Raw genomic sequence first — 23413 nt, forward strand, 5'->3', positions numbered from 1 at the left:
AAAAAATAAGCCTTTATACAATGTGAGCAAATGATGTGAGATAAGGGAGGTAAAGGCAAAAAAGGCCATGGTGGCAAAGTAAATAAAGTATAGCAAGTAAAACACTGGAATGGTAGATTTGTAGTTTGAAGAGAGTTCAAAGTTAAAATATAAATAATATGGTGCAAAGGAGCAAAATAAATTAAATAAATAAATACAGTAGGGGAAGAGGTAGTAGTTTGGGCTAAATTATAGATGGGCTATGTACAGGTGCAGTGATCTGGGAGCTGCTCTGATAGCTGGTGCTTAAAGCTAGTGAGGGAGATAAGTGTTTCCAGTTTCAGAGATTTTTGTAGTTCGTTCCAGTCATTGGCAGCAGAGAACTGGAAGGAGAGACGACCAAAGGAGGAGCTGGCTTTAGGAGTGACCAGAGAGATATACCTGCTGGAGCGCGTGCTACAGGTGGGTGCTGCTATGGTGACCAGTGAGCGGAGATAAGGGGGGACTTTACCTAGCAGGGTCTTGTAGATGACCTGGAGCCAATGTGTTTGGCGACGATTATGAAGCGAAGGCCAGCCAACGAGAGCGTAAAGGTTGCAGTGGTGGGTAGTATATGGGGCTTTGGTGACAAAACGGATGGCACTGTGATAGACTGGATCCAGCTTGTTGAGTAGGGTATTGGAGGCTATTTTGTAAATGACATCGCCGAAGTCGAGGATTGGTAGGATGGTCAGTTTTACGAGGGTATGTTTGGCAGCATGAGTGAAGGATGCTTTGTTGCGAAATAGGAAGCCAATTCTAGATTTAACTTTGGATTGGAGATGATTGATGTGAGTCTGGAAGGAGAGTTTACAGTCTAACCAGACACCTAGGTATTTGTAGTTGTCCACAAATTCTAAGTTAGAACCGTCCAGAGAAGTGATGCTGGACAGACGGGCAGGTGCAGGCAGCGATCGGTTGAAGAGCACGCATTTAGTTTTACTTGTGTTTAGGAGCAGTTGGAGACCACGGAAAGAGAGTTGAATGGCATTGAAGCTCGTCTGGAGGGTTGTTAACACAGTGTCCAAAGAAGGGCCAGAAGTATACAGAATGGTGTCGTCTGCGTAGAGGTGGATCAGAGATTCACCAGCAGCAAGAGCGACATCATTGATGTATACAGAGAAAAGAGTTGGCCCAAGAATTGAACCCTGTGGTACCCCCATAGAGACTGCCAGAGGTCCGGACAGCAGGCCCTCCGATTTGACACACTGAACTCTGTCAGAGAAGTAGTTGGTGAACCAGGCGACGCAATCGTTTGAGAAACCAAGGCTACTGAGTCTGCCGATGAGGATGTGGTGATTAACAGAGTCAAAAGCTTTGGCCAGGTCAATGAATACGGCAGCACAGTATTGTTTCTTATCGATGGCGGTTACGATGTCGTTTAGGACCTTGAGCGTGGCTGAGGTGCACCCATGACCAGCTCTGAAACCAGATTGCATAGCAGAGAAGGTGCGGTGGGATTCGAAATGGTCGGTAATCTGTTTGTTGACTTGGCTTTCGAAGACCTTAGAAAGGCAGGGTAGGATGGATATAGGTCTGTAGCAATTTGGGTCAAGAGTGTCACCTCCTTTGAAGAGGGGGATGACAGCAGCTGCTTTCCAATCTATGGGAATCTCAGACGACACGAAAGAGAGGTTGAACAGGCTAGTAATAGGGGTTGCAATAATTTCGGCAGATAATTTTAGAAAGAAAGGGTCCAGATTGTCAAGCCCAGCTGATTTGTAGGGGTCCAGATTTTGCAGCTCTTTCAGAACATCAGCTGAATGGATTTGGGAGAAGGAGAAATGGGGGAGGCTTGGGCGAGTAGCTGTGGGGGGTGCAGTGCTGTTGAATGCAGTAGGGGTAGTTAGGTGGAAAGCATGGCCACCCGTAGAAAAATGCTTATTGAAATTCTCAATTATAGTGGGCTTATCGGTGGTGACAGAGTTTCCTATCCTCAGTGCAGTGGGCAGTTGGGAGGAGGTGTTCTTATTCTCCATGGACTTTACAATGTCCCAGAACTTTTTAGAGTTGGAGTTGCACGAAGCAAATTTCTGTTTGAAAAAGCTAGCCTTGGCGTTTCTAACTGCCTGTGTGTATTGGTTTCTAACTTCCCTGAAAAGTTGCATATCGCGGGGGCAGTTCGATGCTAATGCAGAACGCCACAGGATATTTTTGTGTTGGTTAAGGGCAGTCAGGTCTGGGGAGAACCAAGGGCTATATCTGTTCCTGGTTCTAAATTTCTTGAAAGGGGCATGCTTATTTAAGATGGTGAGGAAGGCATTTAAAAAAAATAACCAGGCATCCTCTACTGACGGGATGAGGTCAATATCCTTCCAGGATACCAGGGCCAGGTCGATTAGAAAGGCTTGCTCGTTGAAATGTTTCAGGGAGCGTTTGACAGTGATGAGTGGAGGTCGTTTGACCGCTGACCCATTACGGGTGCAGGCAATGAGGCAGTGATCGCTGAGATCTTGGTGGAAAACAGCAGAGGTGTATTTAGAGGGCACGTTGGTTAGGATGATATCTATCAGGGTGCCAGTGTTTGCGGCTTTGGGGTTGTACCTGGTGGGTTCATTAATAATTTGTGTGAGATTGAGGGCATCAAGCTTGGATTGTAGGATGGCTGGGGTGTTAAGCATGTCCCAGTTTAGGTCACCTAGTAGCACGAGCTCTGAAGATAGATGGGGGGCAATCAGTTCACATATGGTGTCCAGAGCACAGCTAGGGGCCGAGGGGGGTCTATAGCAGGCGGCAACGGTGAGAGACTTGTTTTTGGAGAGGTGGATTTTTAAAAGTAGAAGTTCAAATTGTTTGGGTACAGACCTGGATAGCAGGACAGAACTCTGCAGGCTATCTCTGCAGTAGATTGCAACACCGCCCCCTTTGGTCGTTCTATCTTGTCTGAAAACGTTGTAGTTAGGGATGAAGATTTCAGAGTTTTTGGTGGACTTCCTAAGCCAAGATTCAGACACAGCTAGGACATCCGGGTTGGCAGAGTGTGCTAAAGCAGTGAATAAAACAAACTTAGGGAGGAGGCTTCTAATGTTAACATGCATGAAACCAAGGTTATTACGGTTACAGAAGTCATCAAAAGAGAGCACCTGGGGAGTAGGAGTGGAGCCAGGCATTGCATGGCCTGGATTCACCTCTACATCCCCAGAGGAGCAGAGAAGAATAAGTATGAGGGTACGGCTAAAAGCTATAAGAATTGGTCGTCTGTGACGTCCAGAATAGAGAGAAAAAGGAGCAGGTTTCTGAGGCCGATAAAATAGCTTCAAGGTATAATGTACAGACAAAGGTATGGTGGGATGTGAGTACAGAGGAGGTAAACCTAGGCATTTAGTGATTATGAGAGAGATATTGTCTCTAGAAACATCATTGAAACCAGAAGATGTCATAGCATGTGAGGGTGGAGGAAATGTGAGGGTTGTGCTGCCAGACGTAATCATCCCTCTCAACCATAACATTTTTCAATTTCTCATCAATCCAAGGGGATTTAACAGTTTTTACAGTCATTTTCTTAATGGGTGCGTGGTTATTAGTAACTGGAATAAGCAATTTCGTAAATGTGTGAAGTGTAGCATCTGGTTGCTCATCATTACACACCACAGACCAGCAAATATTCTTTACATCATCAACATAAAAATCCCTATACAACTTGTTGTATGACCTCTTCTACACTATATTAGGCCCAACCTTTGTAACTTTGGTTTTCCTAGATATGGATACTATATTGTGATCACTACATCCTATGGATTTGAATACTGCTTTAAAGCACATTTCTGCAACATTAGTCAAATCAATACATGTTGATGATTTCCTTCCCGTGCTGTTTGTAACTAACCTGGTAGATCAACTGATAACCTGAACCAGGTTGCAGTCACTGGTTACAGTTTGAGTACAACTCTGCTAAAGACAACATGAACAAAACAGGCACTATCAATGTATATTTAATGAGGGGGAAGATGGATATGGCAGTTTATTTATTAAATATAGTTCACTAATTTAGACTTATCCTATCCAGCTCCTCTCACCTGTCTCCTGTCCAGAGGCTGTCCATTTTCCTGATGTTGTCTCTCTGCAGGCTTATCAAACCAGTCAGTGTCCTCCCTCCTCAGGTGGTACGCTGCACAGGGACAGAGACGGAGGCAGGGGGACACAGGGGTGGAAGGGACAGGGACACAGACCGAGAGGGGATACTCAATTGTCAAACCTGCTATATAAGCAGGATGGATGCCCAACTCCAAATCAACCACTAGCCTCTAGCCACAGACCATATATGCACTTAATGTAGATCTAAAGTAACTCCAAATCACTCTCTGGTTGGCTTGGCGGAGTCTACGTGATGTGGATGATATGATCTACGCAAGTGCCTTGGGGTGGGAGCTAGATGGCAATGTGAAATTGGGTATAAGTAGCACCCCCTTACAATACTTTATAAACACATCCTTTGCTCCATGTTTACTGCTCATAAGTGATCAGTGATCAGAGCTGTCTGGAGAGGTGAAGGCAGCGTGGTAGTTAACCAGCTACTGTCCCATCCCCAGTACTATCAGATCAGTGAACATTTAAGAGACTGGATGGGGATGGATGTATTTGAACTAGGTATGTCATGCGCACATTGGCATGCAGAGGTCCCCGGTGTGTGTGTGTGAGTGTGTGTGTGTGTATGTGTGTGTGTGTGTGTGTGTGTGTGTGTGTGTGTGTGTGTGTGTGTGTGTGTGTGTGTGTGTGTGTGTGTGTGTGTGTGTGTGTGTGTGTGTGTGTGTGTGTGTGTGTGTGTGTGTGTGTGTGTGTGTGTGTGTATTCAGACATAGCACTGTTGTGGTAACATATGTATGTAATGCAAATGTGAGCCATATCTGAGCAACCTTGCAATAGTGCATGATCATGAATTCCAGAAATGGCATTGATATACACTATCTATACAAAAGTATATGGACACCCCTTCAAATTAGTGGATTTGGCACACAGCCATGCATTCGCCATAGACAAACATTGGCAGTAGAATGGCCTTACTGAAGAGCTCAGTGACTTTCAATGTGGCACCGTCATAGGATGCCACCTTTCTAACAAGCCAGTTCGTCAAATTTCTCCTCTGCTAAAGCTGCCCCAGTCAACTGATATTGTTAAGTGGAAACGTCTAGGAGCAACAACGGCTCAGACGCGAAGTCGTAATCCACTCAAGCTCACAGAATGAGTGCTGAAGCGCGTAGCGTGTAAAACCTGTCTGTCCGCGGTTGCAACACACACTACCGAGTTCCAAACTGCCATTGGAAGCAACGTCAGCACAAGAACTGTTCTTCGGGAGCTTCATGAAATGGGTTTCCATGGCCGAGCAGCCGCACACAAGCCTAAGATCACCATGCGCAATGCCAAGCGTCTCCTCAAGTGGTGTAAACCTCACTGTTGCTGGACTCTGGAGCAGTGGAAACGCGTTCTCTGGAGTGCTGAATCATGCTTCACCATCTGGCATTCCGATAGACAAATCTGGGTTTAGCAGATGCCAGGGGAACGCTACCTGCCCCAATGCATAGTGCCAACTGTAAAGTTTGGTGGAGAAGGAATAATGGTCTGGGGCTGTTATTCATTGTTCAGGCTAGGGCCCTTAGCTCCAACGAAGATACATCTTAATGCTACAGCATCCAATCATATTCCAGACAATTCTGTGAACTTTGTGGCAACAGTTTGAGGAAGACCCTTTCCTGTTACAGCATGACAATGCACCCATGCACAAAGCGAGGTCCATACATAAATGGTTTGTTGAGATCGGTGTGGAAGAACTTGACTGGCCTGCACAGAGCCCTGACCTCAACCCCATCGAACACCTTTGGGATCAATTGGAATGTCGAGTGCAAGCCAGGCCTAATCGCCTATTTGCTATTTTGTTTGTTTTTTCTCATTGTTTGTAACACATTTTTACATGATGTTGCTGTTACCGTCTCTTTTGATCGAAAAGAGCTTCTGGACATCAAAACAGCGATTACTCACATCGAACTGGACAAAGATTTTTTTATTTAATGAGACTGACGTGAAGGATATACTGCTTTGTCGAGACAAGGCCCAAATACCGTCATCCGCATGAAGAAAATATGGAGAAAAAGGGGGAGGAGAGCGGGGTGCTTTTAAAATAATTAGCCGAGTAGGTAAACCACCACAACCCTCCGTATCATTGGCCAATGTGCAATCATTGGAAAACAAACTGGACAATCTACGATTAAGACTATCCTGCCAACGGGACATTAAAAACTGTAATACCTTATGTTTCACCGAGATGTGGCTAAATGACGACACGGATAATATTGTGCTGGCTGGCTTCTCCGTGCATCGGCAGGACAGAGGAGATACGTCTGGTAGGACGAGGGGCGGAGGGGTGGGAGTGTGTCTATTTGTCAATAACTGCTGGTGTGTGATGTCTAATATTAAAGAAGACTTGAGGTATTGCTCACCTGAGGTAGAATACCTCACGATAAGCTGTAGACCACACTATCTACCAAGAGAGTTCTCATCTATATTATTCGCAGCCGTCTATTTACCACCACAAACCGATGCTGGCACTAAGACCGCACTCAACGAGCTGTATAAGGCCATAAGCAAACAAGAAAATGCTCAGCCAGAAGAGGCGCTCCTAGTGGCCGGGGACTTTAATGCAGGCAAACTTAAATCTGTTTTACCTAATTTCTACCAGCATGTCACATGTGCAACCAGAGGAGAAAAACAACTATAGACCACCTTAACTCCACACACAGAGACGTATACAAAGCTCACCCTCGCCCTCCATTGAACAAATCTGACCATAATTAGATCCTCCTGATTCCTGCTTACAAGCAAAAACTAAAGCAGGAAGTACCAGTGACTCGCTCAATACGGAAGTGTTCAGATGACAAGGATGCTATGCGGCAGGACTATTTTGCTAGCACAGCCTGGAATATGTCCAATGGCATTGAGGAGTATACCACCTCAGCCACTGGTTTCATCAATAAGTGCATCGACGACGTCATCCCCACAGAGACCGTACGTACATATCCCAACCAGAATCCATGGATTACGGGCAACATCCGCACCAAGCTAAAGGCTAGAGCTGCCGCTTTCAAGGAGCGGGACACTAATCCAAACGCTTATAAGAAATCCCGCTATGACTTCAGACGAACAATCAAACAGGCAAAGCATCAATACAGGACTAAGATTGAATTCTTCTACGCTCGTCGGATGTGGCAGGGCTTGAAAACAATTATGGACTACAAAGGGAAACCCAGCCGTAAGTTGCCCAGTGATGCAAGCCTACCAGATGAGCTAAATGCCTTTTATGCTAGCTTCGAGGCAAGCAACACTGAAGCATGCATGAGAGCACCAGCTGTTCCGGACGACTGTGTGATCACGCTCTCCATAGCCGATGTGAGCAAGGCCTTTAACCTGTTGGGGCTAGGGGGCAGTATTGAGAGGCCGCGAGGCCAGACAGATTACCAGGACCTGTACTCAAAAGGACGAACTGGCAAGTGTTTTCACTGACATTTTCAACCTCTCCCTGACCAAGTCTGTAACACCTACAGGTTTAAAACAGACCACCATAGTCCCTATGCCCAAGAAAGCGAAGGTAACCCGCCGAAATAATTACCACCCCTTAGCACTCACATTGGTAGCCATGAAGCTCCCCAAAAGATCCACAGATAACGCAATCTCAATCGCACAGAATCATTCGGCTTAGGGTTTGGCCAGGGTAGGCCGTCATTGTAAATAAGAATTTGTTCTTAACTGACTTGCCTAGTTAAAAAAAGTTAAATAGAATAAAAAAATAGTATCCACAAAGCTCATCACTAAGCTAAGGACCCTGGGACTAAACACCTCCCTCTGCAACTGTATCCTGGACTTCCTGACAGGCCACCCCCAGGTGGTAAGGGTAGGCAACAACACATCTGCCACACTGATCCTCAACACTGGGGCCCCTCAGGGGTGCGTGCTTAGTCCCCTCCTGTACTCCCTGTTCACCCCACGACTGCGTGGTCAAGCACAACTCCAACACCATCATTAAGTTTGCAGATGACATAACAGTGGTAGCCCTGATCACCGACATTGATGAGACAGCCTATAGGGAGGTCAGGGACCTGGCAGTGTGGTGCCAGGACAACAACCTCTCCCTCAATGTGAGCAAGACAAATGAGCTGATCTTAGATTATCGTGAAAGGAGGGCCGAACAGGCCCCCATTAATATCGACGGGCCGAAGTGGAGCGGTTCGAGAGTTTCAAGTTCCTTGGTGTCCACATCACCAACAAACTATCATGGTCCAAACACACCAAGACAGTTGTGAAGAGGGCATGACAACACCTTTTTCCTCTCAGGAGACTGAAAGGATTTGTTCTGGGTCCCCAGATCCTCAAAAAGTTCAACATCTGCACCATCGAGAGCATCCTGACAGGTTGCATCACCACCTGGTATGGCAACTGCTCGGCATCTGACGGTAAGGCGCTACAGAGGGTAGTGCGTACGGCCCAGTACATCACTGGGGCCAAGCCTCCTGACATCCAGGACCTTTAAACTAGGTGGTGTCAGAGGAAGGCCCAAAAAATGTCAAAGAATCCAGTCACCCAAGTCATAGACTGTTCTCTCTGCTACCGCACGGCAAGCGGTACAGGAGCGCCAAGTCTAGGACCAAAAGGCTCCTTAACAGCTTCTACCCCCAATCCATTAGACTGCTGAACAATTAATCAAATGGCCTCCCAGACTGTTTACATTGACACCCCCCCTTTGTTTTTACACTCCTGCCACTCCCTGTTTATTATCTATGCATAGTCACTTTACAAATGACCTCGACTACCCTGCACCCCCGCACATTGACTCGGTACCCCCTGTATATAGCCTTGCTATTGTTATGTAATTATTTTTTATTTTCATTTATTTAGTAAATATTTTCTTAACTCTATTTCTTGAACTGCATTGTTGGTTAAGGGCTTGTAAGTAAACATTACATGGTAAGGTCTACACATGTTCTATTCGGCGCATGTGACAAATACAATTTGATTTGATCAGTGCCCGACCTCACTAATGCTTTTGTGGCTGAATGGAAGCAAGTCCTCGCAGCAATGTTCCAACATCTAGTGGAAAGCCTTCCCAGAAGAGTGGAGTCTGTTGTTAGCAGAAAAAGGGGGACCAACTCCATAATAATGCCCATGATTTTGGAATTAGATTTTCAACGAGTAGGTGTCCACGTACTTTTGGTCATGTAGTGTATGTACAGAACTATTTAAATGTGGGTCTTTCCAGATATGGATTGCTTAACCACTACAGTATATGATACGTTTACAGTACATTGCTATCGACATATGGGTCATTCCATGATGAGTTTGATATGTGTAAAGTACCATCCAAATATGGGTCATTCCAGAAATGGGTTTGATATGTTTGTGTGTATGATACCATCCACATCTGGTCATTGAGCACCATGGGGCGTGGGGTGTTGTGGGGTGGAGGCAGACATTGTCTAAACTACATGGGGTTGGGATGTGGTCTGGATTAGACCGTTCACACTGCAGCTCTCACCTTCTATGTTCCAGTTGGGGCCTCCGGCTGGGGTGTAAAGTTATATGTTTTAGAAACGGCTACAACACAACGTCAATGAATCTAAGACTTATTCAGTGGGCTATGTCTCCATCCACTTACACTCTATATCACATGCACTGGACTAAATCTAAGTCAGCACATGCTTTGTAAGCAAATAAATACATCTTATAACGTTATAGTCTTTCAGGGAGTTTGCATTTCTGAAGTGAAGTGCATGAAAGATGTATGTCATAATAGAGCAATTGTAAAATTATCTATCACAAATACATGGGTATTTACTAATATATCATCTCGTTAGATACTGTAAAGTCACATGGGGACTAAAGCAGTCTAAATATTAAAGGTAAACTCAGCTATATGACATCACAGTGTGGCGACGTATTTGCTCTTGCCAATTGGCGCCTTTCCTTGACGCATGGCTGGGTATCATATTGCGGAGTGTCCCTTTAACATGGTGCTGCTGTATTAGTGGAGGGCAGGCAGCATTCTAAACTAGAATACTCTACCGTGTCTGATACTCTCATGAAAGATTCTGGGATCATCTCTGTTCAGTGTCAGCATGGAGTCAGTTAGGGCTGGAACCAAGGCAGATAGACACTCTTTATGTGGGGTCATATTTATGTCTGCTGCTGATCAACTACTCACCAGTCTGTCATTGGAGTCAGTTTTAAAGTACATTTAAAACGGTACTATATGCATGTCTAAGAAAAATGCTATCTAAAATGAATCCACTTGCATATGAATGTTTATTGGTTTGTGTTTCTGCTTGTTAATGATTTTTTTTTTAACTATGTAAATGAAATGGTGGTCATTCTGAAACTGACTACACTATGCCGGGCTGATAGAAACATAGGAACAGAAGCATAGGGACATATTTAGGAGTGTTGTCCTGGTTAGTAAACACTAAAATGGATACTTCAGGATTTTGGCAATGAGGCCCTTTATCTACGACCTCAGAGTCAGATGAACTCGTGGATACCATTTTTATGTATTTTCATGCAGATTTAAGGAAGTTGTTAACTAGCGTTAGCGCAATGACTGGAAGTCTATGGTAACTGCTAGCATGTTTCCAGTCATTGTGCTAGCACTAGTTAGCATTGGCTTGCGAAACAACATCTAACTTCATACTGGATGCTGAGACTCTAGGGAAGTTGTTCAAGGGCTTCATTGTCAAAATCCCAAAGTATCCCTTTAAGATAGAAGCAAGGACAGCTGTAATTTCACACTTACTCCCCAGGAGGAGATGGGTAGAGAACACATTCACATGCTGCCAATCAGAAGAGAGCATGCAAATTTACAGTCCCTTAGAAACATTCACAGCAACCAACATTCATAGCAACCAACGTCATGCAAAATATGCTTTAAAGCTTTATTGAAATGGAAACTCAAACTCATTTAATCTCAGAGCAACATGCATGAATACAAAATGGAAAATACCCAAGATGGACAGGGATGAATATGCTATAAATAACTATGTGTGGTGTGAGTATCATAAAATATACTGTATGTCTACTATCAACATGGGTTCAAATCTAAAACTCAACTACACAAACAAATAATCTACAACTACATAATCCTTAGGGAAAAGATGTCATTGCATTGCAATATGAATGTGAGTATAATGCTCTCTGTATTATTACTGCTGTAATAGTAGATGTGTGTATTGCTGGCCAGGAGACGAAGTGAGGGAGGCAGGTGCTCTATATAAATGGCTGTCTGCATCGTCTGAACAATTACAGTAAGTAGACCCAGACCCACACATAGTGATTCAGCAATAGGCCTTTAAAATGGCTGCTGCCAGGGGGCCAAGCTCCACAATAGCTCCAAGGGTGCTTGGAAAAGTAAACATACTGTACGTCTATCTAAAGGCCTGACATACTTCCTGCAAGAGCCAGATAACATTTTATGTATGGAGAAGAGGGGAAAGGAGAAGAAAAAGGAGGAGGGGAGGAGTGGTGTAGATGAAGGTGCCTATAGGCTATAGACAGCACCCAGATGGCAGTGACATACTGTTAGATTTTCATTAGTCTCCCTCCCACTCATTCAAATATATTATCACTCTATTTTCTTTCTCTTCAAAAGCAGTACTCAGAGGCACTTAAAGTGTGTGTTATTTATGATCACCTATTATCCACTATTGATATTTCACTGTTCTGTATGGTTTAAAGAAGCCCTGTATCCCATAATACACATTTGCTCAGTGATGAAAGCAGAAAACCAACATGTAAAAGAAGAGAAGAGAACTGGATCATGCTAATAACATCATAGATAGAGTTAACAACACAGACATGCTGTCTCAACCATAACATCAACAGTATTATGCATCAGTGAAGAAAATAAATAGTGTTGCATGCAGACATCAAACAAAACAGAAACAGCAACCAGAACAAAACACAAACACAGTTATGTGACAAAAGCCACAAAATATGTGAAATAATAGGTGATCAGGAGCCTTCTCAGGCAGACATAAACACAGTCAGGAGCATGCGGTAGCTGCCTGTCCAGAGAGTCAGGGTGCTGTGACAGCCTCAGGAGCCATTTACCTTCGCTGTCAGACATGGCTCCCCCCAGGTCGTCCATGGTGAAGGCTATGTCTCTGTCGTAGACCCCACTATGTCCCAGTGTAGCCCTGGACTCCTCCCTCATGTGCTGCTGGACCTCCGGCAGGGAGTGGTTAGAGCCAAACTGGTCTCTGGAGTCAGCTGAGATGGGTGGTAGAGGGCCGGCTGAGGCTCTGGCCATGCCCATGGGCTCTCCTACAGGACTCAGAGGGCTCTCCTCCTCTGAGTTCTGAGCCACGATGGGGATGCGCCCGCGGCTCTGGCTTATAGGCAGGCTGGTGGGCTTGGTCCTGGCCACCCCCGTGCCGAACGCTCCGTCCAATGCTTCTCCTTCAATCTTCAGCCTGAGAGAGGAGCTGGAAAGGTCCCGTTTGATGGACAGATCCAGGCCATAGACGGAAGTGGGACGGGAGTTGGGGCGGGAGTTGGGTCGGGAGGAGGGGCGAGAGCGCGTGCCACTGGGGTAGGTGGTGTCGTCCTGTAGGGTAGTCCTCATGGTGGGTCCCCCCAGGCCAAGGGACTGGCCCAGGTTCTGGCCCAGAGAGCCAGCCAGGTTAGATCCCAGGGAGGAGTCCAGGTACTTCTGCTGCTCAGACAGGTTCTTCCTCAGGCCAAAGGTGATCTCATCCTGGAGCAGTCTGGCTCGCGTGGACAGGTTGGTGACAGACGAGGCTCCAGAGCCCAGGAAACTGTTGTAGTCTGGCTCCAGGTCTCTGCTCTCCTGGATGGAGGAGAACTTGGTTATCTTGGGGTCCAACAGGGCTGCCTTCTTCTGGTTCTTGATCTGTTTCTGGTAGAGCACGGCGGCAGGGAGCTGCTTGGCAGCCTGTTTCTCCAGAGTCAGCCGGCTGATGCTGTACTTGTCAGCCTTAGGGAAATGTCTGTAGCTGGGGTCAGTGGGGAGGTACTGGGGCATGCCCAGGCCTGAGAGGTGCTCCAGACCCTCTGTCCCTCGTCTAAACTCCTGCTTTATCTGTTGCTTCAGGAGCTTCAGCTCATAAGGCTCCTCCATAGAGTCCTCCTCTCCTTTACCGTAGCTGTGCAGACGCGAGTTACCAAGGAACTCCGCAACCTAAACAAAGACAATAAAATAATTTATCATCATCATCATCACAACACCCAAGTGAACAGGCAAATGCGGTATAGCAAAATACCAACAAAAAAAACTGAGCAAAACACACTGACATACAATATGTAACAACATCCCCATTACACAGAAGAACATCTACTGTTTACATATCAGTTACCTCTGCAGTGCGCCTGGCCTCAGCGGCCCGGAGCAGCCTGTCAGCCTTAGACAGGTCCTTATCAGGCAGACTGAACCCTGACCCCAGCCCTGCAGAGCCCAGCGCTGTAGAGCCTTTAGTCAGCTGCTCTATGTCCTCTATCAGAACATAGTTCCTGGCATTGTGGTGGTCGATGTCAGCGTAGAAAGACTCAGCAGATATACTAGACATGGGGCTGGAGGCCATGCTCCTCTCCTCCAGGCCCATCCTCAGTTCCAGGCTGCCGTACTTCCCCACCCCATACCCACCCTCGCTGGAGGAGGGTACGATGATCATGGGCTGGTTCCGGATCACCTCGTAGTTGGTGGTGTTCTTGGACTGGTAGCCTGAGGACTGGGCCTGCTGGTGGGAGTGGGAGGCCTGGGGGTAGGACAGGCTGGGCACAGAGGAGTAGACTGACTGACTCTGGTAGGGGTGCTGCTGGTAGAGGGCCTGCTGCTGGTACAGGGTCTGCTGGGGGTAGTGGCTGATGGCCTGGGTCTGGGGGACATACTGGGTGTAGTGGGAGTAGGGACTGGTAAGAGTGGAGTACTGGGAGTCAGCCTCAGTTTCAGGGGGAATGAACTGGTCGAATTCTGACTGGGGAGCTGTCCTGGGTCTCTCCAGGCCGTGGCTGTTCCCTCTGGTCTCCCTGATGTTGCTGACCTCACTGTCCGACATGTAGTCTCTCTCCTCAGCCACACCCTGCAGGTAGGCCCTCTCCCTCTTCTCCCTCTCCTGCAGCAGGGCATCCTTACGACGGTTGATGCCCATCTCCAGGTACCTGTTAGAAGGACAGGATGGGATTGGATTTATACAGTGCTTTCCAAGTGCTAAAAATGTGGAATCACTTCATACACATCAATGTGTTCTACTCATCTAAAGCATGTTATTGTATTGTAAATCAGAACTGGTTCTATATCGACTTGCCTGGTTCACAAATTGTTAAATTAATAAATTACCTCAGCTTGGCATCAATCTCTTTCTCCTCCTCATCTAGCTCGGCCTGTTTTCTGCGGAGCTTGGATGACTCTCTCTCCACCAGGTCCAGCTCCTTGTCGATGTCCTGCAAGATCTTGGCCCGGGCCATGGTGGTGTGACGGCCGAGCCGTCGGCGTGCTGAGTTGGTGCTGTAGCCTGACGGGCCAGTCAGAGGGTCATCCTCCGGGGGAGGGTTGGGTAGGGTCCTCTTCACCTTCTTTCCAGTGCCTGACGGAGAGCCCTGGCCCTATGACAGAGCGAAAAGGAATAAGATAAGAGATAAGATAGAGTACTTAATATTATTGACAGGTATATTTTCAACAAAAATGTCAACAGCATGCGATGAATGTGCTTAACTACGCCCACTTTAACGTGGTCATGTTTAACACTATCTTATGTTTCCAGTATTCTTACTACAGTGACTTACAGAGTATGTTTCTGTGTAGTGGTAGCCTATCCTGTCCTCGGTGGTGGGGCTGAGAGACTTGGGGTCAGGCAGAGACTTCGGTCCAGGCTTCAGCATCCTAGGGCCAGAGGAAAACCTGGACGGGTCAGTGGTCAGCCTCTTCTGCCCTTCCTCCATGGCCTTACTCGCGGAGAGGGGGGACACGGGAGAGTAGAGCACTTTGGGGGACTTGGGGGCGAGGTCTGCCTTCAGGTAGGCGCTGTAGCCCACCTCTACGGGCAAGTGGCGCCTGCGGTCTGTGTCTGTCTGGCAGCTGAGGCTGCCTCCTCTCTGAGAGTTCTCTGGGGCTGAGATGTGTTTGATGATCTCCACCTTAGTGTCCATCTGGATGCTGGGGCATTTGATGCTGCCAGAGTGGTCGGTCTGGACAGAGATCTCTGCCACAGTCTGGATGGCGATGCTGGAGACCTTAGAGCCACCGTGTTTTCCCTCGCCGCTGTGCTTGCTGGAGCGGGAGCGCCGCCGCGACCTGGTTGGCATGTCCCACTCAACCTCCTGGTCCTCCTCATCATCAGTCTGAACACTGCTGTCTACACCCCTCCTGTTGTTCCTCTTCCTCCTCCCCACATACGTTCTATCTACCGAGTCCTCATCGTCTGTCTGGACCCCACTGTCCACTATCCTCTTTCCTACCACCCCTGTACCATACCCCTGGTCACCAGGCTGCTTAGACCCTGCCGACTGTTTCCTACTGAATTGCAGCTGGTCCTGACCTCCAACCTCTCTCTGACCCTCACCGGTTACATACTGCACCCCACCCTCTAGCTGGATGACAGTGGATGAGGTGGTGGACTCATCCCTAACAGGCCAGTACTGACCATTATCCCCCACCCCTGCATACTGTGCCTCTAGCAGGTTGTCTGAGGTTCCTGTGGTACCGTAGTGCTCCTCTAGCTGGTGCTGTAGCTGCACCTGGAGCTGTTGGATCTGCTCTAGCTGTTCCCTCTGCTGGTTGTAGGTCTCCTGCTGTGCTACAAGGTGTGCCTGGTGCTCCTCTTCCTGTTGTACTAACAACTTCTGTTTCAGAGCCTGTAGAATAGAATAGACTAGAATAGATTAGAATAACATTGTTGTCCAGCCAATTGTCCATCCGCTTACAGTAACAGATACATTACCACAGGAGACATGTACACACACATTCATACCTGTAGCTCCTCCAGCTCCCTCTGCACCATGATCTGCTCCTGCTCGCGGTAGCGCTGGATCTCCTGCCTCTCCCACTCCAGCTCCTCTGCCAGACACAGCTGCTTCAGCTTCTCCAGCTGCAGGAACTCCCTCTCCATCTGATACTGGGTGATCTTGCTGTCATCCAGCCCGGGGAACATGGGCAACGAGGCCAGGGCCTCCAGAGAGGCTGCGATGGCCTCCAGGGTCTGGTCAGAGTACAGGGCAGGGAAGCCAGTCATGATGTCAGCCAGAGCGCTGGGCAGCAGGTCCTTGGGGAGGCCAGTGCCCAGGCTGATGATCTGGTGGCTAGGGTCGGTGGTGGGGATGAAGCCATAGGGGTATGGAGCTTGGGCTGGCTGCTCCTGGAGGGTGGTGGTAGGGGGTAGGGTGGTGCTAAAGATGGACCCTGGCTGGGTGGTAATGGCATATGTAGAAGGAACAGGGGCTGCTATGGAGGAGTATACTATTCCGTCTGAGGATCTAAGGACACTATAAGCAGGGACCTGGGAATATGGAGCAGTGGATATCCCAGTATAGGCCCCAGCAGCTTTACTACTGTAGTCTAGAGCTTCACCTGTCATGACGGGTCCAGAAATGTAGGTTTAAGTCAATAGGTAAAACATCATACTGTATATACATGTTCTGTACAAAATAAAGGCCATGCAGATTTGATTTGGGGAGATCATAGCACTAAGCATGCAAGCATCTCCAGTCTGTCCAGCTAGCACGATGCAAAGCCAAAATATTGTGGGAGAACACGCAGGCATACGCATGCATCTGTGTAAAAAGAAAGAAAAGACAAAAGGAACAGAACATTGATGGAAATCTAGATCATTACATAAATCATGCAAAAGTACAGTAAATGCTCATTAAAATCATAATGGGAAACAATAATAACTGAAATAATTTTCCATTCAGAAATCAAATTCAAGCAGGTAAAAAAAAGAACACACCAACCTGCGGAAATATTACCAGCTGTCAGGTCTACTGCACTGTCCAAGACACCGTTATAGTCATATCTGGTCTTTCCATTATAGAGGAAGAGTCCTGCATCAGCCAGATTGGTCTCAGACATGGCCTTGCCGTTCAAGACCTTGATTCCATAGACCCCAGCATGATCATACTGATAGTGGTTGTCTCTGTAGCCAAAGTGGTTGTCAGGCTGGGTAATAACTGGTGGCTGGGTCCTACAGCTCCCTGTGAAGGGTAGCTTGTAGATGACGTCACAGCACACATTTTTCCCAGCTGTCAGATCTATGGGCGTCCCATCATCCTCTACGACCGTGGTCACCACACCTGGGCTGGTGCCGGACAGAGCCACCATGGCCCTAAGGGGTCTGGAGGTGGACAGGTCCACGGCCCCAGCCAGCTCTGAGAGCATGGTCCCCCCATTGCTGATAGCTGGGGCCATGGTCACTGGAAGCCTGCTATCTACTGTGGAGGCTCCATAGGACAGGTTAATTGGTATCTCTGTGTCTCTGGCTGTCACCGTGCTGACGATAGGCGGAGAGTCTACCCGCCGATACACTATCTGTGCCAGAGGCTCGAATGGTTTGTATGTGGTAAGAGGGAGAGGCATGGAGGCAACATAACTCTGCAGATCTAAAGGCTTTTCTGCTGGCTCGCTGGTGTAGGAGGCAATGGTGGCTGAACAGGTGACAATAGTGATGCTATCAGTTACAACAGCCAACGTGGTGGAAGGGGTAATCTCAGCACTCAGGTTCACTATCTCTGGCTGCACTGCCGTATGTCGGCCACTAGAGTTGCTACAGACGGACTGGCGACTCGATTCCTGAGGAGTCAAGTCCATCCCTGAATCAGTCATCTTTACACCGACCTTAATGGTGCGGAGGTCAATGGCATCACCGGAATAGATCTTCCCGTTCTGTTTGGGAGAGGGCTGGATAGGGATGGCCAATGCGTCTGACGCAGGAGCCTGGGGCAGCCTCTCATGGACCACAGACACAGTGGTTCTCTGAACCTCGGTGGTGACCACCTGAGTGACCAGGCTGGGCAGTCTCTCCGGGGGCTGGGCTGAGGTGGAGATAGAGGAGGAGTACACGTGGCTCAGGCTGGACACCACCTTCTCAGGCCCACGGATTTCCTGGCTCTCTATCGACTCCTGGTGGAACTTCCTGGTGATGGTGACTGGAGCCACGGGGACAGTCTGGGGAACCTCCTGGCCAGAGGGAACTGACATTCTCCTGGTGTAGGCTTCAGTTGTAATGACCTCCAGGGGGGTCTCATACTCTGATGAGTAACTCAGGACCTCTGATACTGCCTGTGGCGGTTGCACTGCTGAGGGGATGGATTCTCTCCTGTATTGAACTTGGGCAGCATATGCCTCTAGAGGCACCTCTGCCTCTGCAGGCATTGTGATAACCTGGGCCATAGTTAGAAGCTGCTGCATGGTTATAGACGCTCTTCTTGTAGTGGAAATAGCCTCAGTTGTAACCACCTGGGTGGGTGTTTCATATTCTGATGGGTAAGTCATTACTTCAGCAAATGTGTATGGTTGTTGTGCTACAGAGGATATGGATGTCCTTCTAGTGGTAGTGGCCTCAGTTGTTATAACCTCCGTAGGCATTTCATACTCTGAAGCAAAAGTCATGACTTCAGCCACTCCTTGTGGTTGTGGTGCAGATGATCGTATTGATGGTGTGTCCTGCTGTAATGGCATTACCTCTGCCATGGTTTGTGGTTGCTGCATTTCCAATGGTATTGATGCTCTTCTAAAGATAGCCTCAGTTGAAATCACCTCTATCAGAGATGGTGACTGATGCATGGTTGAGGGTGTAGCTTCTACATGGATTTGGGTGGCCATAGCTCCCGTTGGTATTTCCTGCTGTAATGGCATTACCTCTGCCATGGTTTGTGGTTGCTGCATTTCTGATGGTATTGTTGCTCTTCCGGACATGGCCTCAATTGAAACGACCTCTGTAGGTATGTCCAGCTCTGCTGGTAAAGCCATTACTTCAGCCACATATTGTGGCTGCTGAGGTACAGCAGGTATTGATGCCCTTCTACCAGAGGCTTGAGTTGCAGACACTTCTACAGGAACCTGTGGCTCTGATGGCATCGTCATAACCACAGACACTGTCTGCGGTGGCTTGGCTGTTGGAGGTTTATACGGTTTCTTGATTGGAGCTGGGACATTGTGTACCTGAATAGGCATCTCAGACCCAGCTGAAACTGTCACCACCTCAGCCATACTGTATGGAGGCTGCATAGCTGATGGTATGGAAGGCCGCCTTGCTGTTGCTAGAACCTTGACTCCCTCTAGGGGTGCTGCTACTTCGACTGGTCCTATTGCTGCTGTTGGTGGTGGCGGCTGCCTCAATGAGGGAACTGATGCTTTCCTGACATTGTCCTGGGCTGAGAAGGCCTCAATGGGTGACTGCTGTTCTGACGGTGTGGTCCTAACCCCCGGGCCTGTCTGCTTAGAGGGGAGGATGGACCCTCTTCTGATGGGGGCTTGGACAGTGATACCCTCTGTGGGTGTGCCAGGCTCTGAGGGCAGAGTTATCACAACATACGTCTCCAGACACTTGGCATTCCTTGGAGAAAGGGGGGACCTGGGTGAGGTAGCACTCATCTTGGATTCCACTGGGGTGGTCAGACTCAGAGACAGGGCATTGGGAGGTTCTCTGGTCCTGGGCAGTGTTGTGGCTGTGAATGGCTCTGCTGAGCTGGCTTTCGGAACCACTTCTCTGGTCGTGGGTAGTGTGTGGCTGGCAGTGGGATACACTGGAGGTTTGACACTCTCCCCTGGTCGGTGGCTGAACACCAGCCCTGCAGGGATGGACACAGGCTTGGGGGGGACTGGAGGGGGTGCAGGGGCCTTGTGTACTGGACTGGGGCCTGGGGTTGTTCCAGTCGCCTGTGCCATTGTCAAAGCAGCTGAGACCGGCACTGATGTTGGGACTGAAGGTGGGATGGAAATGGAAGGCTTTTTGGGATAAACAGCTGGCTTTAGTAAGGTAGCAGGGGGTGGTGGAGGAGGCAAAGGAGGTGTTGGGGTATCTGCCAAAGGTATATATGTGTCTGAGCTGTGTACAGCAGGAACAGAGGGAGCAGTATAGAAAGGAGCAACACTGACAACCACAGGCCTTGCTGCTATCTGACTACTGCCTTCAACCACAGCAGAGGTGGTAGTTATTGCCACTGAGTTTGCCACAAGGTCTTGGGTTGTCTGGCTGAGCACCGACATGTTCTCCACATTGGGGACTATGATGACCGCATGCCCCTGTCTGGTTGGGGTCATCATAACCTGAGAGCCAGCAACACCTTCTGGCCGGACATCCTCCACTAGCGACTGTACATTCACCACCACAGGCAGAGCTGCTCCCATGGCTATAGTGGTAGTCACGGTTGGGGAGACATTATGGATGGCCCTGATAGAGGTAGGCTCTGCTGAGGTTTGTGGCTGGGAGACTGATGTAGACCTAGGTGGAGGAGGAGGTGGGGCTTTTTTGGTGGAGGCTTGTCTCTGAATTCGGCGTGTCCCTATGGCTGGGACTACTACTGGGGTTGGAGGTGGGGCAGCAGTCTGGACAGGGACTGAATGCACCACTGTAGCCTGGGCACGAGCTGAGGATGTCACAGGCAGTGGGGCTTGGGGTGAAACTGAAGAGGTGATGGTAACCAGGTCTGGCATTTGGACGACAACTGGAGCTGGGGCTGGAGTTGGAGCAGAGACTGGAGCCGAAGTTGACATTGCACTGGGAGCAGCTGGGACTGGAGATGTGGCTTCAGAAGGTACTGGGCTTGGTACTGGAGTTGGTGCTGTGATCTGCACAGAAGGTGGACGCTGAACAGACATCTGGGATGGAGATGTAACCAGGTCTGGCATTTGGATTACAACCGGATCAGGTATGTGCACCACCACTGAGGCAGGGACTGTGGCAGGAGCTTGGGGTTGGGCTAGTGGAGCAGAAGCATGGACTGTAGTCGTAGCTGGTGTTGGTGCTTGGGTTGGATCTGTCACCACATCTGGAATTGTGACCAAAACTGTGGTTGGAGAAACAGCCATAATGGGAGCAATAGAAGGAGGGGAGATATCAGCAGGTGGCTGAGCTGCGAAGGGAGCTGCAGCTTTGGCCAGGTCTGGTGTTGGAGTGGACACTGGAGTAGAGTCAGAGGAGAGAGGACTTGGAGCTTGGAAAGAGGAGGAGGAAGTAGCATTGGAGGCTAGACTTGAGTCTGGAGTTGCTGGTGAGGTGGGCGGTGATACTGGAGAGATTGGTGATGTTGTGGTGGTTGTACTGGTGGCTAGAACTGTCTCAGGGGCAGGAGCTGGAGTAGCTTTCGCCTGGGGAACCTCACACACTACTGTGATGGGTTCAATCTCAGCTGCCTCTGTTATTGGGGTATGTTCTGAAACTGGAGAGGACTCTACCTGTTCTTTAGTCTCAGACTCATCGCTAGGGGTAATATCAGAGGACACTCCCACTCCATACTCCTCTATTATACTATCATCTGTCTCATCCTCTCCAGAGGAACACTGGGTGATCTTCAAGTCCGGTATGGGGAAAAGAGCCCTCCTCATAGTCATATCCTGAGGAACTGTTGGCTTGGCAACGTTGACCTCAGGCCGTTTAGGAGGTTCAGAGGGTCGTGGTGGAGCAGGACGTTTCTTCCTTTTAACGTAGGTAGAATCAGCATCTAACATAGGCTTTTCTCCCTCTGCCTCACCAACTTTGCAGCTCTCAGCTGCAGCACTGGATGGTGCAGTCACATGTATTTCTGGATTTGGAGTGTCCATCGCTGACTGAGCCCTCTGAAACTCCTGCTCTATCAACATCAGTTCCTTCTTTTTCTGCATCATCTCCTCATACACCTCTTCAGGAGACCTTAAACTTTTCTTCCCTGGCTCTTTAGCATGGTCTTTACTGGGCTGCTCCGGTCGGGCTGAACTAGGTTTAGCTTCAGGCTCCTCCACTAGGGACTCATAGAGGTAGTCCTCTATGGCCATGCCACCGTAGAGTGGCTCTATCTCAGGGACTGGCTCTGTCTCTCCATTAGGAGATCTAGCTTTCTGAAGCATCTCCTCATATACCTCCTCTGCACTCTTTAGTGGCTCTGCAGTACTGAACTTCTGTCCTTTTGGGACAGCTATCTTGGCCTCCGTGTGAAACGCCTCTGAATCAGACTCCATGCTAGGAGAATAGTCAGAGGCTGAGGACTTGTGAAACACTTCCATCTCTCTAGCCTGCCTCACCTCCACAGTGGGCGAGGCGTTTTCAATAGGAGACAGGTTACTGGGCGAGGTTACAGGCTTATCCCATTTCCTCTGAGTCTGTAGTTCATCTTTATCCCTCTTGGACTTCTTGGAGCTCCTCTTCCCCTGCTGCTGGTCCGACTCCTTCTGTTTATCCTGATCCCTGAGGTGGTCTTCTTCCTCCCTGAGTTCCTCCTCTTCTGACGAGTCCTCGATGGTGGGAAGGAACTGGCCAGCCTGCCTGTGCTTAGCCTTGCGGTGCTGTTTCCCCTCCCCGCTCCTCTTGTGGCTGGGGCTGCTGTCGCTGTCCTCCTCCAGAGAAGAGGCTGAGGTGGGAGAGGTTCCAGGGGTGAAGCTGGACACCTGGACACTGGATGACCCCTCACCTTTGGACTTGTCCTCCAGAGACTCTGTGATGCTCTCCACCTCAGGCTCTCCATCATCCGTGCTCTTTGTTCTCTGTAACATCATGTCTTTCTTAAACACAGTGGTGGTGAGCTCAGAACTATCTGCAGTGGTTTTAGCCTCAGATCCTGGAAGAGATGGTCTCCTGGCTGGGCTGTCTTCATTAGCCATAATGCCTTTCTTTAGCAGAAGTTTGGATTTGCCTGATTCGTTATCCACCTCGGCCTCCTTGGTCTCCTCCTCTCTGCTCTCTTTCTCATCTTTTTCCTCCTCTGAGAGAAACATCTCCTCCTCTCCTGTCATCCCCATGATCTGCCTGCGGATGAACTCCTCCTCATCCACAGATGAGTCTGGGCTGACTGCTGGGCTGTCTGCTTTGTAGTCCTCACTGCTGGATGAGGCTGCCGTGCTGACTGCTATCGCACTTAACCTCCGTCTCTGGACCTGGGGCGAGGGTTCGCTCCCACTGCTCTCCTCCATCTGCACGTAATTCAGACGCCTCTTCTCCACATTCACCTCTTCCTTGGAAGGCATGGCTGTGTCAGCGGTCGTGTCATTCATAGGGACATTTCTGTCTGTCTGCAACTCCTTCAGCTCTTCCTCTGAGCTGTAGGAGCCCTGTGAGATAGGAAGTATATCTGGTCCATCCTGGGACTTGATACTATGGTCCTCAATCTTGGTGTCAGCCTCAAATGGACTGGCTGGGCTGGACGGTACCTCAACTACTACCTGGTCTGCTAGGAGGGAGTCTGCAGTTGGCTCTTTCTCCTCCTGAAAATGAAAAAAAGCATC

General features: G+C 48.8%; 1 protein-coding gene across 1 annotated transcript in view; it reads right to left on the bottom strand.

Moving 5' to 3' along the window:
* The window catches only part of LOC106573449 (protein piccolo), a 100789-nt gene that overhangs the window by 31848 nt on the left and 45528 nt on the right, over positions 1–23413 (bottom strand). The window contains exons 10-18 of the mRNA XM_014148501.3: positions 16954–23392; positions 15975–16570; positions 14791–15858; positions 14345–14610; positions 13365–14166; positions 12100–13189; positions 10063–10131; positions 9536–9562; positions 4035–4126 (exon numbers count right to left, since the gene is read on the bottom strand). Of these exons, the coding sequence (XP_014003976.3) occupies positions 4035–4126; positions 9536–9562; positions 10063–10131; positions 12100–13189; positions 13365–14166; positions 14345–14610; positions 14791–15858; positions 15975–16570; positions 16954–23392 (10449 nt within the window). The remainder of the gene's footprint in view (positions 1–4034; positions 4127–9535; positions 9563–10062; positions 10132–12099; positions 13190–13364; positions 14167–14344; positions 14611–14790; positions 15859–15974; positions 16571–16953; positions 23393–23413) is intronic.

Source organism: Salmo salar, chromosome 16 (genome assembly GCF_965601325.2).
Source record: "Salmo salar chromosome 16, fSalSal1, whole genome shotgun sequence".
In the NCBI taxonomy this organism is placed as follows: Eukaryota; Metazoa; Chordata; class Actinopteri; order Salmoniformes; family Salmonidae; genus Salmo; species Salmo salar.